This window comes from Pollachius pollachius (genome assembly GCF_949987615.1).
Source record: "Pollachius pollachius genome assembly, chromosome: 7".
NCBI classification, from domain to species: Eukaryota; Metazoa; Chordata; class Actinopteri; order Gadiformes; family Gadidae; genus Pollachius; species Pollachius pollachius.
In genome coordinates, this window is record NC_136940.1 from 9840833 (window position 1) to 9857513 (window position 16681).

A 16681-nucleotide genomic window follows, 5' to 3' on the forward strand; every position below is an offset into this window, starting at 1 on the left:
CGGTGATATTTTGTCTACGCATTAAAAGTTGGCGGAAGCGGTTGAAAGCCGTGTGTCAGTGTGTGCACCCAGGGCCGTAGCACCAAATTCTGGGCCCTGTATACAAGAGGTACTGATGTGCCCCCCCGAATTCCCCCTACAAGCCCCCTGCGCAGAATTGTTGAGGAGGGGTGGAAGACCAGTTGTTGACCGGGGGTGGAAGACCAGTTGTTGACCGGGGGGGAGAACAATTGTTGACCGGGGGGAAGCAATTGTTGACAGGGGGTGGCAAAAAGTTAGTATTGGCAAAATCGGTTGTAATTTTTTATTTTGGGTTGGCAGGGGGTGTTGTCACAGCTAAATGTAACTAATAAAGTAACTTGTAATCTAACTTGGTTACTCCTAAAATCAAGTAATCAGTAAAGTAACTAAGTTACTATTTTAAGGAGTAACTAGTAATCAGTAATCATATTACTTTCTCAAGGTAACTGTGGCAACACTGGCCCTGCAGAAGGGTCTGGAGAAGAGCAGGTGAAAGGCTATGTCAGAGCCTCCTGAATTATAGCTGTGTGAGTGTGAGTGGTTGTGTGTCAAAAGTTGAGCGTTCGGATCTTTTAATGAGATCCAAACAGAAGTCATAACGTAGATAACATGCATGGCATGTACCCTATCCACTTACAGTACCCCACAAAATACAGCTATTCAACGTTAAGTCTTGGGAAAATTGGTGTGAATTACTGTATGCTATGATAAGGCTTGGACAGTGTTGGCCAACATAGGATCCTACCTTTATGTATTGTTTTTTTTTTATTATGTAATGTATGCCTGATTCAGAAGTAATTTGATGAATAGACATGCTCAAAGTCTGTTTCAGAGCTAAATATATATATATATATATATATATATATATATATATATATATATATATATATATATATATATATATAAATCCTCTCCACATTATTATTCATTTTCTATCTGCCCACTAGGTCTGAAGGCAGGTTTGAGCAGGAACTAATGCTTTACCTTTATTGGATGCATATAGGCCTAGAACATCAGACACTTGTAAAAGGCTGTTTAACACAGAAATTGATAGCTGTTTAGATGAGGAAAAAAGGCAGATTTATGTATATAATCTCTCTCTAAATTATCAAAAGTTAAAGAAAAACCATTTCAGTTAAATATTCCAACAGCCGGAATTGCAACATGTAGCACAAGTGACCACAACAAGTGTGAATGATTTGTGCATCTACTTTATTGTTTTACATCATTCGAAACAAACAATCACTTATTTAAAATGATGTGTTTATTTATTTAAGGGATGGGCTTTTCTGAGAGAAAAAAAAAAATTAAAGGACCGATTAAAGGAAGGTAATTTTACTAAAAGGGGTCAACATGATAACACATTTCTACAATCACACCTCAGGTTAAATGTAATTATTAGTATCTTCCTAGTCAATTCTGTTACTTTATTTGGCTTTTTAATAATGTTACACTTCAAAAATGTAAATAACATATGTATAAATTTGATCATATCATCAATGCGAGTTAAAATTATGGAAATTAGCACGCAAATATATTCATCATTCAATCATTAGACTTTTATTACACAATTAGTAAAACTCTCTCAGGCTCACATCGTGTTATAATCTCAAAATGGCAAAATGCAATTGATTAAAACACATTGGCTATGATGCTATGCTAGAGGTATAATTATGGGGAAGCTTTGGATATTGTCTTCAACGTGTTGTGGCACAAAGGCGAAAGGGCTTGGGACAGTGCGTGGTGCCTAATATGTAGTCCAGACTGAGCTTTTCTCCAGGGGGGGCTGAGAAAGAAAACCTTTGAAGGAGGGAAGTGAAGAAAAGATACAGCTCCATCCTGGCCAGCTGTTCCCCAAGGCACACACGCTTCCCTATGAGGACACACACACACACACACACACACACACACACACACACACACACACACACACACAAAGAATTTACCCAAACAAACTCGGCCAACAGTAATAAACTGTAAAAATTTTAAGTTTCAGTTGTCCCTTTCCCAACCCATCAACGCTACAATAGGATTAGATACATACCAGCTGAAAAGGGCAGGAAGGCCTCTCTCTTTCTAGCCTGGCCGTTCTTGTCCAGGAAGTGTTGAGGGTTGAAGGAGTCGGGCGTTTCCCACATAGACTCATCATGAAGAACAGAGTTCAGGGTGGCCATCACCATGGTACCCTATTGGAGGAATTAGGGCAATAAGGGCAATAAGGAGATCTTTTCAAAATAAAAGTGCGTTCGGACTAATAATGACTTTGGAATGGGTTTCTACCTTTGGGATGGTGTACTTTCCAAGGTGGGTGTCTTTGTTAGTCATACGAACAAGATTGAGAGGTACGATGTTTCCCATCCTTTGAGTCTCTTGTATGACGGCATTGATAAAGGGAGTGCTCTCTCTGTCAGGCCAGCTGGGCTGCCTGGATGTGCCAATTACCGTATCTAGTTCAGCCTGGACCTTCTCTGCATGATAAAAAGAATAGTACATATCACTGCCAGTTTAAGTGTTATTTAATCGGGACAAGGATCCTTTTAAATGTATTAAAGACAAAGACAAAGTTGTCCAATTATTATTTTCTGAAATAAGAGAACGTTGAGGGACCCCTCAGATTTTCTGTCAAATAGACGAGCATCACTCTTAAGAGGTTGGCCTTGTGCAACAAAGTTTAGTGTAAACGCTTAGCAAACCAAAGGTAAAAGCAAACAAAGTATCAACTTCACCCCAGATGGAATCAAGTTTGCTATAATATATATAACTATATATAACTATATATAACTATCGGCGGGAAAGCGCCTAAGACACATCCTTACTGGGAAGCAAGGACCTGGAGGCACAAGCAGGTCCTCCTGCTGCATCAGACGTTTTTCCAAAAGGAAAGAGAGCTTCCGCCTATGCTCTCCTCCAAAATGTATAGGTTAAGTTACACTACTGCCTTGTGCCAGCGGAATACAAGACAAGGCCAGCTGTAAGAAAGAAAGCCTACTGGACACAGCCCTGGATCATAACAACCAAGATCATCACAACCAATCTACCAAGCTACCTCTGCCACGAGAGGCTCCAATCTACGGAGCCTACAAAAAGCAAAAGGCTGAAATATTCTGATCTAGCGGCCAAGGCAGTGCAATTAGGCTTGATAACCCTCTGTGGAGGTTGGCTGCAGAGGCTTTGTAGCCACACCTTCCACCAGACTACTGAAAGGGAGGGATGTTTGAGCATCATGAAACCTGGGCTGGGACAAAACAACAGGCACTGCCTAATAGAAGGTGCCCTTATTGAGCTCAAGATCACCATAAATCAACATGACCAGTAAAAGGATACATGTGGGGGCTGCTGTTGCATCCCCTGGAGAAGATGGAGGAACTTTTTTTCATTTAATTATTATCGTTTATATTTTGTAATACATGTTTATAATACCTATTTTAGTGATAATTGTTCTTGCGTGTAGGCTGTTTGGTTTCGTTTAACCTCAGATAAAGCAACCTGTGTGTTCTGACCTATCCACATTGTATTCAATGCGGTGCCCCCCCTGTCCTTTTAACAGCCCAACTTGTTGAAAACCTCTTCCCACTGCTATTGGTAAAGTGGAAAACACAAGGGATGGCTGGAGCAACTATTGAGACCTTCAGGATTTTTGAGGCAGCTACCCATCTGATGACCCCAAAAAGATTCCCCCTATCCCAATGATCACATCTTTACATGTATTCATTTGGAGCTGTAATATTGTGTGGATGGAAGCAAACTTCCAAAATGCATATTTAAAGATTTAAAATTCAACACAATCTGGTCACCTAATGGTCACACAATGAATGCAACACAAAGATTCCACCTTACTTTGTATGTCAGGGTAGTAGGACATGAACAGCAGTCCCCAATGCAGAGTGGTGGTGGTGGTTTCAGTCCCAGCCCCAAATAGGTCCAGTGTACAAACACTCAGGTTCTCTATGTCAAATCCAGATATGGAATCCTCATTCTACCAAGAACACAGCAGCACATAACAGATAAACACCAAAATGATATCAATAATAGTTTATGTAACATTTAATTTATAGCGGGAAGTCTTCAGGGCAGCTGTGTGAAACATTAACCACCAAAAGTGCAGACGTACCTTGTCCATTTCTGTGAGAAAGCAGTCGATATAGTCTCTGGGTGATGAGGGGTCATGATCCACTCTGTGCTCTTTGATCTGCTCTTCAGTAAAGGACATAATTGAACGCGTCAGAGAAAATATCTTCTTGTGAGGTCCGGGGATATGTCTCATCAGCCATGGAACCATGTTGTACACCTACAGAGAACACAAAGGTCTACTTAGACAGGAAAACTTCAACTCAAACCTGCGTCCAATGCATCCATTTGATGTACGGTAATTCTGGTACAGTATATGTACTCTATTGTTGTCAATCATCCAGTGGCTATTACATGATCTGTGTACCCATCTTAATTGATAACATGCTGGTAATTCCGATGACAGATCATGACAACTGAAAGATCAGCATACAAACATCTCCAGCATCACATATACACCTCATTGACTGATACTGTTGGAAAGATTATTCTGTAGGCCATGGGTAAGGTTAATATAGGCTAAAATACATTCAAAATGTACATCAATTCAATAACTTCAAATAATAACACTGGACTTGTATTGGTAAAGGACTGACCTGTGCCCATGTTTGTCCTTCAAGGTAAAACAGCTCACTGAGGTTCTCGATCATAGACTGATGCCTCTTCTCAGTGTACTCAAAGCGTTTCCCAAACACCAAACAGCAGATGATATTGGATGATGCCTTGTTCAGTGCCATTTTAGGATCAAAGGGGGCTCCTAAGACGGTGAGAATCTTCTTAGGAGGGCTATGGGTGTTGGCTAGCGTGCTTTTTAAACCAAAAATTGCACATTTACTCAATCAACACTTCTATGAACTATAGCCAGCTACACACCTAAAAACGTTTTGAGCTAATATTGAATCTGCTATAGAAGGTATGAAAGCACTCCAGTAGGCCTACCTTTCTGTTGAGCAAAGACCTCAGTCAGGTACTGGCACTCCTGCTGGATGGACGGTTCCAGACTCATTTTACCCAATCCAAAGTTTCTGAGTGTGTGCAGGGCAAATCTCCTCTGCTTCCTCCATTGGTAACCATTTGACAACACAAGACCTGTTGGAAATACAAAACATCAGAGACCTGGTTAAGTGATTTATTAGTTTGATACTTTAAGCTCTAGGGTTAGCGTTAGGGTTAGTTACTGTACTGTTATTATTATAAACAGCAGGGAGATTCCACAAACAAAGCTTTGATAGTTGATCGTTATGAAGCCATTTCTGTATATATTTGCAACTCGGTTTCTTAGAATGTTGAGATATAGAAATTTGGTTTCTTTAGCTTTTTTTTTCATTCATTATGGATTTTGTTCATTTCACAAACAGAGAACAATACAAAACAGCACAATAAGGCACATATAATACATTTAAAAAAGTGGGACTTAGAAAGAGCATAGCAGTATTTCCCCCAGGAAATGTCTTAGTCAAGGTGGTCGAAGACCGGGGGGGGGGGGGGGGGGGGGGGGGGGAAGGCTGAGGGTTTCAGTTCGCAATATTAACAGCCACAAAAAAATACATTGGTAGTCAAGGCGGGGCCCTATTGTTGTTAAGGCGGCCGCCTTAACCATATAGTGCTGGGGGAAACACTGCATAGAAATTTGGAATTTTTGCTTGAAGACCCATACAGATAGAAGAGTAGATAGAATAGTCAAGCCCTTCTCAATCTCCAAAAAGCTTATAAAACATTCATCTCTTCTGAAGACATCTTATCTACTGACTGTTCTTTGACACAGCACTTTAATTAAAACATCTGACTATTGATTAAAGCCCGACCGATACATTTTTGATTTGATGCATTGATCGTTGCCAGTCTCTCCCTCTGGATAAAAAAAAGGTGTCTAATGAATAAGTGTAATTTTGGGATGTTTTTAAGACATGCAAGCACAATACCTTTATTTCCAATTATCTCTTCAAACAATGGTAAACTTGGGCGATCCACATAGTCTTCCCCTTTCTCGACCAAGGCTTCCCTCACAAGCTTGTATCCGTTGACAACCACAACCCTTCCACCCATCATTCGAACACTAAAAACGGGTCCATACTTCTCAGCAAACTAAAATAGAAAATGGAGATGTCATTAAAGTCCAGGGATAGGATCCCTGTTCAACATGATAATATGTGTGTTTAAATCCGTATGCCATTGCTTATTTGTACTACTTCAAACGTATTTCGAAGCCTACGTTGATCAAAACATAACCCTGCCCGGCCCTCCCCACGGAGAACATGGACCAGGACGGGGAATTTTTGGCAAGAGAAAGAGAGGGCTGGACATTCATTTACATTGACTTCTTGATAGAGGGGTATCCGTTTGCATTTCATGGTTAGGATATTACTTTGTCAAATTCTTCTTCAACATTCCAAATTGGTTATCCTTGTTGTTGTAGTTGTTGTTCTTTTTTATTGTATTATGTGAATGACTTTCTGCTGGGACTGTGATCCTATGCTGTTAAGTGTTAACTGGCGTCCAGAGGAAGTAAAGGGACCGGTGTTAAACCGAATTCTGCGACCCACCAAAAGTGTGACCCCGGGGGGGCGCTGTTGCACATTTACTGCAACATGCACGAGTGCATTGAAAATTGCAAAATATAAATAAAACATGAGATCTCCCCCCGCCGGTGGGTCTTTCTTTTCTTGATACTAACATTAATTCTAAACAGCATTTTACACAGTAGCCTATAATAGGAAATGCTCAAAGGTAAACCGGCGTAATTTAACACTGACTGTAGCTTTTAATGGGTAAAAAAGCAACGGTGAAGGACCGTACTAAACGCCCTATCCATTGTATGGGACTGTAAAATGCTAATCAAATCAATCAAATGTATTTATCAAGCAACTTTAATAAAAACGTAATTGGTTGGGGGGAGATCTTATATTTTATGTATGTTTTTGTCATGCCCGTCTACGCTTCAAACTCGTGCATATTGCAGAAAATATGCAACAGCGTCCCCTGGGGTCACACTTTTCGGTTGACCGAGATCAGGCTCAATGCATGACCCTCTCCGTTTAGGAATACAATGACTAACTAACGTTACTGACTACATGACTACCAAACTTTTAACAACTCGGTTGATGTATAAGCACTGCTACGGACACACTACTAAACCGCACTCTACGTTTAACAGATTTACCTCCGATTCGTGCAACACACATACCTTGTCGAACTGCAGATGTATTTGGCTGGGGTTGATTCGGTGGACGTCCCCGATGAAAGGGATAGCCCAGGGTCCCGGAGGAAAATTACCCGGGACTCTGTGCTTTAAATAATCAGCAAGGAGCAGGAACACCAAGACGAATATAAATACACATCTGGTGTCCATCCACTCCAGGGCTAATATTTCAGAGAACAACGCCATTGCTTATGCACCTGCTCTAGCCCGACCGCTTGAAAGAAGGTCAAAGGTTAAAACAGATTGTGTGATCGAGTTTGTGCACATCCTGTATGAAGTTGCACAGTGCAGGCAAATCCAAGGCATGTGCATGGTAGTAAGATTTCAATAATGTGATTATACAATTTTGATAACAATACTGTGGAAACCCCAGTCGATAATGTAACAAATTTATAAGCGCATAATATAATAACATTTTGCCTATAATTTTACACCGTAAAACATTCGTTCACCACAAATGACTCTTTAAAGCTGTGCCAACATTTTAATATTTTTTAACCATTCAGCGAACAAAAGGCAACAGGCTGATTATCATTTGTCATCAACACGCCCACTGAAGTGGTGTGAGAAATACCGACTTTCTACTCCTGATTCACATATAAGGTAATTTACATTTCCCACAGAGAAAATACTACCTCAGGGGTAGTATTATTCAGGAGATTTTCAGGGTACAAATGTCAGGATATTTTGTTCATACATACGGCCCATCAGGACAATATCAGAACTTACACGTGTGTCTGAAAGCAGCTAGTGTGTGAGCATTTGATTACATTATAAAATTTGTCAATTTATCGTAACTGGTAATTGTTCAATGGAAAGTGTAGTTTACAATGCATGCAAATTAATTATTAAATAGCTTTTACTGTTATTCGGGGTTGAAAAGTGCATTGACATTTTAAAATGCAAGGCAACTACTATTGGTTAATTGAAAAATAATAATCATCATTGTGATTAAACACCTCTTCCAGTGTCCTGGCCAAGACAGGCAGCAGTAGCCTACAGTCACACATAGCATACATACAAAACATAAGAAAAATAAAACAACTAAAACAGTCCACAGGGGGTTGGGGGGGGATATCAATATCGCAAGATTTTGGGGAGGCTCAAGGAGAGAATGCTATGATGATATGCTGGTCGGCGCATGCGTGTGTGTTCTTACCTGCGCGTGTGCCGATGGCGGAGCCGTTTAACGTCTTTACCTGTGCGTATGCGTGTGGGCGTGTGTGTCTGTGTGTGTGTGTGTGTGTGTGTGTGTGTGTGTGTGTGTGTGTGTGTGTGTGTGTGTGTGCGTGTATATACAATTCCCCTCTTTTTGCTTCATAGTTACCATACCGAAACTTTACCAAATAAAGTGAGTTAAAAGCGATCCTGATTCGTGTACCTTTTCTAAAATAACGCAACAATATCGTTATGCATCTCCTATGCTTAAGTCTTGGGAAATATAGGGAAGTGGTAATGACTGACAAACTAATCTTACTAAAGCAGGAACTATTGCTTTACCTATTATTGGATTCATCAGCCTACAATATCAGACAATTGTACAATGCTGCGAAACACAAAAACTGAGCTGGTTGGACTTGGGCTTAGACGTTGTTTTTATGTTTCCTTCCTCCAGATAGCCTTGTGTTTCTTTAGTAAGGCTGTTCTGGTTTTCGTAAAAACAAATCAAGAAAGATACGATTGTGATTGAAAATGGTCATATTCAGTGAATCCGTATATTTTAGGATGTGTTGCCTCCCCCCATCACTCCCTCTTTTGTTGGTATGTGTGTGTGAGAGAATGACAGAGACACAGAGAGAGACACATACCAACCTCTCAGTGTCCGTCTCCTGCCTGTTTCCACTCACCATGTTGCTCCAGGATGTGTTTGTGGGTCTCAATCTCAGTGGGGTCCTGCTCCTCACCTTCATTGCTCTACTGATGATGGATCTACTGAAGAACAGAAACCCCCCCAACTATCCTCCAGGACCTCTAGCTCTCCCGTTGGTGGGCAACATTTTCAACATTGACCCCAGGCAACCTCACATTTACCTAACCAAGGTAGGCTTATTTTTACCCTACGTCAGTGTACTGTTCCATTCAACCTGGAGGTAAACACGTGAAAACAGCACTGATGCTGAATATTGTTCAGTGAGAAATCTGTGATTTGGTATAATATGATAGTAATAGCTAGTCAAAAGAGTTACAAATGGAACCACACGCTAAAGAACATTTAGTTATATAAGTTAGATTTTTTTATTTAAAAGCAATCTTTATAAGCTAATGTTTTATTCAAGCTACTTTGTTTTTGCCAGCTGAACTTGTTTTTCCAGAAACAATGTGCTGTGAGACATGCGTGTTATTGCTGTCACATGCCAGTCAACAACAGACACCTTATGCTCTAATCCTACCTCCTCAGATGGCCGTTGTTCATGGGAATGTGTTCAGCATGCGTCTGGGGAGAGACAAGACAGTGTTTGTGTCCGGGTACAAGATGGTGAAGGAAGCCATCGTGACTCAGGCAGACATCTTTGTGGATCGACCCTACAGCCCTATGGCTACCAGGTTGTACTCAGAGAACATAGGTAAGAACATAAGCCATACTCACTCTCACACAAACACACACACACACACAGACACAGACGCACACACACACACACACACATAGACATACCACACACTTAAGACACAAATACTCATGCGTGCCCCCCTTACACGCATACATGATTGCACTCCCCCAACCCCCATCATTCTATTGTACGAAAACACACACACACACACACACACACACACACACCCCTACTCCCATCATTCTACTGTAAGCACACACACACACACACACACACACACACACACACACACTCACACACACACAAACACCAACACACACACACAAACACCAACACACACACACAAACAACAAACTGACAAACGTAGATCATCCTCAATATCATGCTACTATGTGTAAATACACACATACGCCCTCATAAGCAACAATACCCTCCCTAACATCGATGCCTTCTCTTCCTCCCCGGCGTCTCCTTCCCCTCAGGGGGGTTCTTCTTCAGCAATGGGCCGCTGTGGAAGAGGCAACGGCGGTTTGCCATCGCCACGCTACGCAGCCTGGGACTGGGGAGGAGCTGCCTGGAGGACAGCATCTGTGAAGAGAGTCATCAGCTGCAGCTGGAGGTGGAGGGCATGAGAGGTGGGTCCAGTGGAGCAGGCCGAGGGGACACCCAACACAAAGAGGATAAAACAGAGGGAATGATGGCCTCATGGGACCATGATCGCCAGTTCCCGTTCCTCCTCACATAGGTCCGGCTGGATTCAATCCCGTTTAATGGGTTTTCCAAAGATTTTTAAATATGAGGACCAATCAGCACTTGGGGGAGGGAGAATAAAAAAAATGTGGAAAAGTGTGAAAAGTTTGTGGAAATAGACTACATCACAATGTTAAAAGATGAACAGAAATCTGAACGAAAGGCTTTTTTCAGATTGCAATATGTTTTTGTTAACTCCAACCAGATTTGGCAAGAGCAAAGACCTTCAATCTGATTGGCTGGAACTTTTTGAATAATGTAAGGCTGCGGCCATATTTGGAAAGCAATCGCTCCCCAACCACGGCCGGAGTGATGCTCATTGTGAAATGCAAACCTTTATGTCAAGATAGTCTCAGGAGGCTAGGGTTATGATGCGTAAATCAGAAAAAAAAACATATACGTTTTGTATTGTTCAAATTCCATGTCGATTTATTCATTCACTTCATTTCACAGCATTAAACAGGAGGAAGGAAGACGAGAGCCTACACACTGATGAATGACCTAAAACCCAAAAGCCAATACAAAATTGATAACAAAAACATAAACATTGATGTAAAGAAAATACTCCAAAGCCAATAGCGAGGCCAATGCGTCTTTCTCAATGGTGTAATATTTAGATGGTGCCTATCAAACGTATGAGAAAATAAACAAACTGGGGGATCAATGCCATCTGCACTTTTCTGCAACGGCACAGCACCAGATCTCAGGGCGCTTGTGTCTACCACTTACTTAAAGGTCCCATGGCATGCTACTTTATGGATGCTTTAATATAGATATTAGTGGGCCCCTAACACAATATTTGAAGACATTCCCGAAATTCAGCCGTGGTGCAGAATAACAGATAATCTAAAAGCAGTAAATCATTAACATCAGAAATGATTCAGAAAAGGTTATTACATTCATAGGTACTACAATCATTATTGCAGTCATAGAGTAGGTATGTTGATTGCCTACTCACAAATCTAAATAGTGGATTCTCAAATGGTACTTGAAAGGTACTTTATTCAGTGGGCAATTATTCCAATGATTGAATAAATAACTCTTCTCTTTAAAGAATTCAATTTTTTACTTGATAACATCATCGGCTGACCTAGTAATGAGAATGAACCTGACTACATCTGACAATTTGGTTATATAAGAAAACGGGCTGAGAAGAGGAGACAGTGTTCTTGAAAAATGTATAGTCGTATTGAAAACCAGCCCGTTAACCATGAGAGTTGGCGCTGCATACTGATAGTATTTGTTCTTATGGGACAAGGTAATAATAACCTGGCAGCTCTGTGCTAGAATACACAACCAAATTATCCAGATAAGCGGTTCAACTGGGGACGCCAGATAAGACCACATTAACTAACCTTTGAAAAGTTGAAGGGAAAATATGCAGTCCAAAGGCTAGGGCATTATATTGCAAAAAAGTGGGGTTAATGGTACCTTCCAGTAGCCTGCAACAAATCAAGTTTATTAACTTGTGTTCCCGACCCCAGATTGACGATACAATCTCCCATTTTAGGCAGTGGGTAGGAGTCAGGAACAGTGACTGGATTAACCTTCCTTAAGCCAGTACAGAATCCTGTTCTATCTGACTTAGGCACGAGAAAACGAGGAGAACTCCAGGGAATACAGCTTGGCTTTTCTAACCCATAACCCAAAAGGTATTCTACCTCCTTGTCATGGTTGCTCGTATTGTAGCATTTGGAATGTACCAGTATCTCTCAACATCGGAAACAGACTTCTGGTCACTCGGCCAACAACGGAGTAATACAAATGCATTAAAAAGAAATGCCTCATAACCAGTTTCAACTGAATGATCAGGGCGTGCAGTGCAGCAAACTGCAGCTACATCTGCCTAATTTTTACTGTCTCTGCCTCAATCTCCAGCTTACACAGAGCTAGTTCATGATCAGGAGTCTGCTTCTGTGCCTCAAATACCTGAGCAATTCTCTTGGGCCTCTAAGGGTGGTTGGACAAAAAATATAATATATATATAAGATAACAACAGATCTAGCAATCCTATCAAAGTTCTCAGTAAATGTAAAGCACAGTGTTACGGCGTCCAATATACACAAAATCAGCAGCCTTTGGACAACCCAACATAAAGACAGACGACAGGGTTTTTGGGGAAAAACAATTTTTGATGGTCGACAGTGATCGTAAGGTTTCACACAAGTGAAACAAGTAACAGCCACCAAAAAGAAAAACCCGCCGGCAGGAAAGGCCTAGGTGGTTACCACATAACAGAGAGGGAAAAATGCGAAGGTAAAACCTCACGCTAACTGCCTGGGAGGTCCATCTTATCTAACTTCCGTGCCCAACAGCGAACAAAATAAAACAGTGGAAGCTACATAGCTACGCTTGCTCGTACCTGGATGTGCAGAAAGTAACCACCAAGATCAACAACAAATATGAGATTATTAAAAAAATTGACAAAAGGTACAAGTGTGCCAGCGTCTGTGCTCAGATGAGAGAGAGAGTGAGCCGCCATCTTCCACTTGGCTTTATATGTGTGGGGGCGGCGCCAACAATCAGGGCGAGCCAAACAGCAACCTGCAGCCACAATGCTCTGCCTCCAGGAAGTGATTGATATGATTGAGTGCAGGGGGCAAAAGCAAGACATTAGTGCAAAACAAACAAAAACAGCACAAGACCCAGCACTACCACATAACACACGATTACAAAGAGAGAGATCCTAGCAAAACGTTTTTAAATGTTGTGGCAGGTCTCCCCTTACTGAGAACTGATGAGGGGGATGAGATTATTTGTGGAACCGGATGAGCTCATTGGTAGGGGCGGGATAACGGCAAAAGTGGATAATGATGACAGAGAGACAGCAAGACTGCAAAATACAGGGTCTGAATTGAGGCAAGCCACACAGATTCTCAGAAAGAAACATAATGTGAACTGGCGAGATCATGGCGAGATCGTGATGGTCTAGTCATGAGCTTATAGATGAATATGTCAGTATGCAGTCTTCTATTCTCATTTTGTTTTGCATGAAATTTCTGACCCTTCCCAGAGAACCTTTTCCTAATGATCACAAACAACCATAGTTTTATTTGATTTTCAGGTGAGCCATTTAACCCGGCACAATTGTTCAACAATGCCGTGGCCAACATCATATGCCAGATGGTGTTTGGAAGACGTTTCGAGTACGACGACAAGAACTTCCAGACCATGCTGAAGAACTTGATTGAACTGGCCCATCTGGAAGGTTCTATCTGGGCTCACGTAGGTTATAAGCCACCACTTTATATTTTTATTTTCAACCAAATGGTTGACTAAGTTTAAAAATAGACCCACATCTAACCAATTGCTGGTGTATTCTTATCCTAGAGATTATCAAACACATGAATGCAAAACAGGAACCGTTTGAAACAATTTCATGTTATACACCCTTTATATGTTATCTATAGTCTATTGACTTGTCAGATCAAGTGTAGGACTTGACCAGCCCTCTGCCTCTCTCCCATTGTAGTTGTACGATGCCTTCCCTACCTTGATGAAGCACCTACCTGGCCGCCACAATGAGATCTTCAGCAACTTCCGATCCCTGGAAACTCTTATCCGCGGAGAGCTGGAGAGACACAAGGTGGACATGGACCCCAGCAACCCCCGGGACTACATGGACGCTTTCCTCATCGAGATGAAGAAGGTGAGGCCAGATCTTGACCTGACTGTTTTGATTTAGGCCATGGTCTAGCACCCCGGCCTAGTACAATTTAAATAATTCCAAGAAACATTTGTATCTTATGAAATATTATTACTCAATTTTAATAAAGTATTCAATAAACCATAATGTGGTCATGGCTGTGTATTTGTAACTTTTTTTAATCATGTTTATTTAATTTGTCTGTATAGGTCATGTGATTGTGGGATTTAGGGTTTCTATTGCGAAATAAGTGATTAAGGGGCTCAAAGGGGTTAAATAGTCAAATGGTTACAAAAATAGAAATTTCACAGGACTCCAAGGAAAGTTTCTCAACATCATCTTTCTCTATGGCAGCACAGAGAAGCCCCTGAGCTGGGTTTTGATGAAGACAATCTCGTTCTGTGTTGTCTGGACCTCTTCCTGGCTGGAAGTGAGACTACATCCAAGACTCTGCAGTGGGCCCTCATTTACCTGATAAACAACCCACATATTCAGGGTGAGGACCTCACAGAATTTGTGCCAGATACCCAAGATGTGGGGCAGGATTGGTGTAGTGCTGGGATGTTCATGTCCCAGCTGAGGGGTACCTTCCACTCTCTCATAAAAAGTGCCTTTCCTAATGTGTGCAATTAAAAAAGATTAAACTATAGAAATTTGAAACATGGAAAGTTTTTTTCAAAAGCTATGAATAATAGTAGTTTCCATCATACAGTTTATTACTATAATTTGAAAGGGAACAACCCCATCTAAGTGTTAAAATTGTGCTTTTAAGCAACAATATTAACAAAATAATCATCCAGGGGAGAATCCTATCTGGACCCCCCCCCCCCCCCCACAACCAATATTGTGTTTGTCTTCCATCATATCATACATTAACATTTACCTCACTAATTTGCAAACCCTGGCTTAGGCCCTATATGCCCTGATCTCAATTCACAAGTCGTATTGGATCTTTCCCTCTGCAGAAAAAGTCCAGTTGGAGATAGACACAATGGTCGGACCGGCCCGAAAGCCCAGCATGGCAGACAGACCCAGCATGCCGTACACAGACGCTGTTATCCACGAGATCCAGAGGATGGGGAACATTGTCCCTCTCAACGGGCTCAGAAGGGCTTCCAAGGACACCACTCTCGCGGGATACTTCATACCAAAGGTGCAAGGAGGTGAAAATCAAGTTGACTTGCAAGTTGTCCAATGCATGTGTAGATCTGAATCGATTATGTGTGTGTATGTGTGTGTATGTGTATGTGTGTGTGCACATGCAGGGGACAACTTTGATGCCCAACCTGACGTCTGTGCTGTTTGACAAGACTGAATGGGAGACACCATACACTTTCAACCCTGCACACTTTCTGGATGCGGACGGAAAGCTTGTGCGGCGGGACGCATTCCTGCCTTTCTCTGCAGGTGATTCAAGCTCAAATCCCAGCCAAGAGCTGCAGATGATATCCCTTTAGGTAGAGGTATAATAGGAAGAGGGAGGCTCAGAATCTCAGAAAAGACAATCTTTATATAATAGTATTGTCATATTTGAGATTAGGAAACCTCGCCAAACTAGCAGAGCGTCTAGAGAGTTTTCTCAATCTCCTCCCTAGCACTACAAACATATTATCGGCTTGAGATAATTTTATTTGTATAGCCCTCATCACAGTTACAGTCTCAAAGGGGTTTCAAGGCCATACTAAATATTTGATGAACCCTAACCCTTGCCAATTGGCCCTTTTATTATCAAGGAACAAGCCTTTAGAAGTTATGCAGAGTGATCCAGCACTTCTTCCAGTGTGTGTGTTCACATTATCAGTCAAACTGTCGAAAGACAATGGTCTGTGTCAAGAAACTATAAGGCCCAATACAATACAACAATAACCCTTTACTCCACTACAGTCACCTAAACATAAAACTCTTAACAAACCAACCTCTTGCACAAAGACAAACACAACAGGGCACTACAAATGTGTTTATATTTGACTTAATTCATATTTTTCTTTTGCCTTTTTCACAATTCATCTGCTTTGACAATGTAAACATTGGTATCCCATGCCAATACACCTTATTTTGAATTTGGATAAAAACTAGTATTGTCCATAACTACGAAGTGCTGGTTCAGTTCCATCAAAAATCTATATTCATGCATTTTGACATGAGAAACCTTGGATGGCGATGCAGCATGAATGATTAATTTAAGGAATACATTAATTAAAATATCACCCTGTCTTTCTCACATGTTTTGTTTGTCCCCAGGTAAACGTGCTTGTCTCGGGGAGAGCCTGGCCAGAATGGAACTCTTCTTGTTTTTCGTGAATTTGATGCAGAAGTTCAGCTTCTCAACACCGGAAGGTGTGGAGCTGAGCACGGAAGGAATCATCGGAGCCACTCGCTCACCCAATCCGTTCAAGATATATGCCATGCCCCGCTGAGCTTGTGCATAATAACCAACGGACCGGTAGA

The 16681-nt window shown here is 41.4% G+C and overlaps 2 protein-coding genes across 2 annotated transcripts; one reads left to right on the top strand and one right to left on the bottom strand.

Annotated features, from left to right (window-relative positions):
• Nucleotides 1-1718: 1718 nt before the first annotated feature.
• LOC307078491 (cytochrome P450 2J4-like) lies at nt 1719-7474 on the bottom strand (the record flags this gene model as incomplete). Its single annotated transcript, XM_079740339.1, has 9 exons — nt 1719-1894; nt 2066-2207; nt 2302-2489; nt 3859-3997; nt 4133-4309; nt 4686-4846; nt 5029-5178; nt 6012-6174; nt 7274-7474. 9 exons carry the CDS (start codon nt 7472-7474, stop codon nt 1719-1721), a joined length of 1497 nt encoding a protein of 498 aa, XP_079596465.1.
• Nucleotides 7475-8980: 1506 nt separating this feature from the next.
• Nucleotides 8981-16650, top strand: LOC307077929 (cytochrome P450 2J4-like; the record flags this gene model as incomplete). Its single annotated transcript, XM_079739446.1, has 9 exons — nt 8981-9328; nt 9687-9852; nt 10320-10472; nt 13652-13812; nt 14060-14236; nt 14588-14729; nt 15199-15386; nt 15499-15640; nt 16475-16650. 9 exons carry the CDS (start codon nt 8981-8983, stop codon nt 16648-16650), a joined length of 1653 nt encoding a protein of 550 aa, XP_079595572.1.
• Nucleotides 16651-16681: the final 31 nt, after the last annotated feature.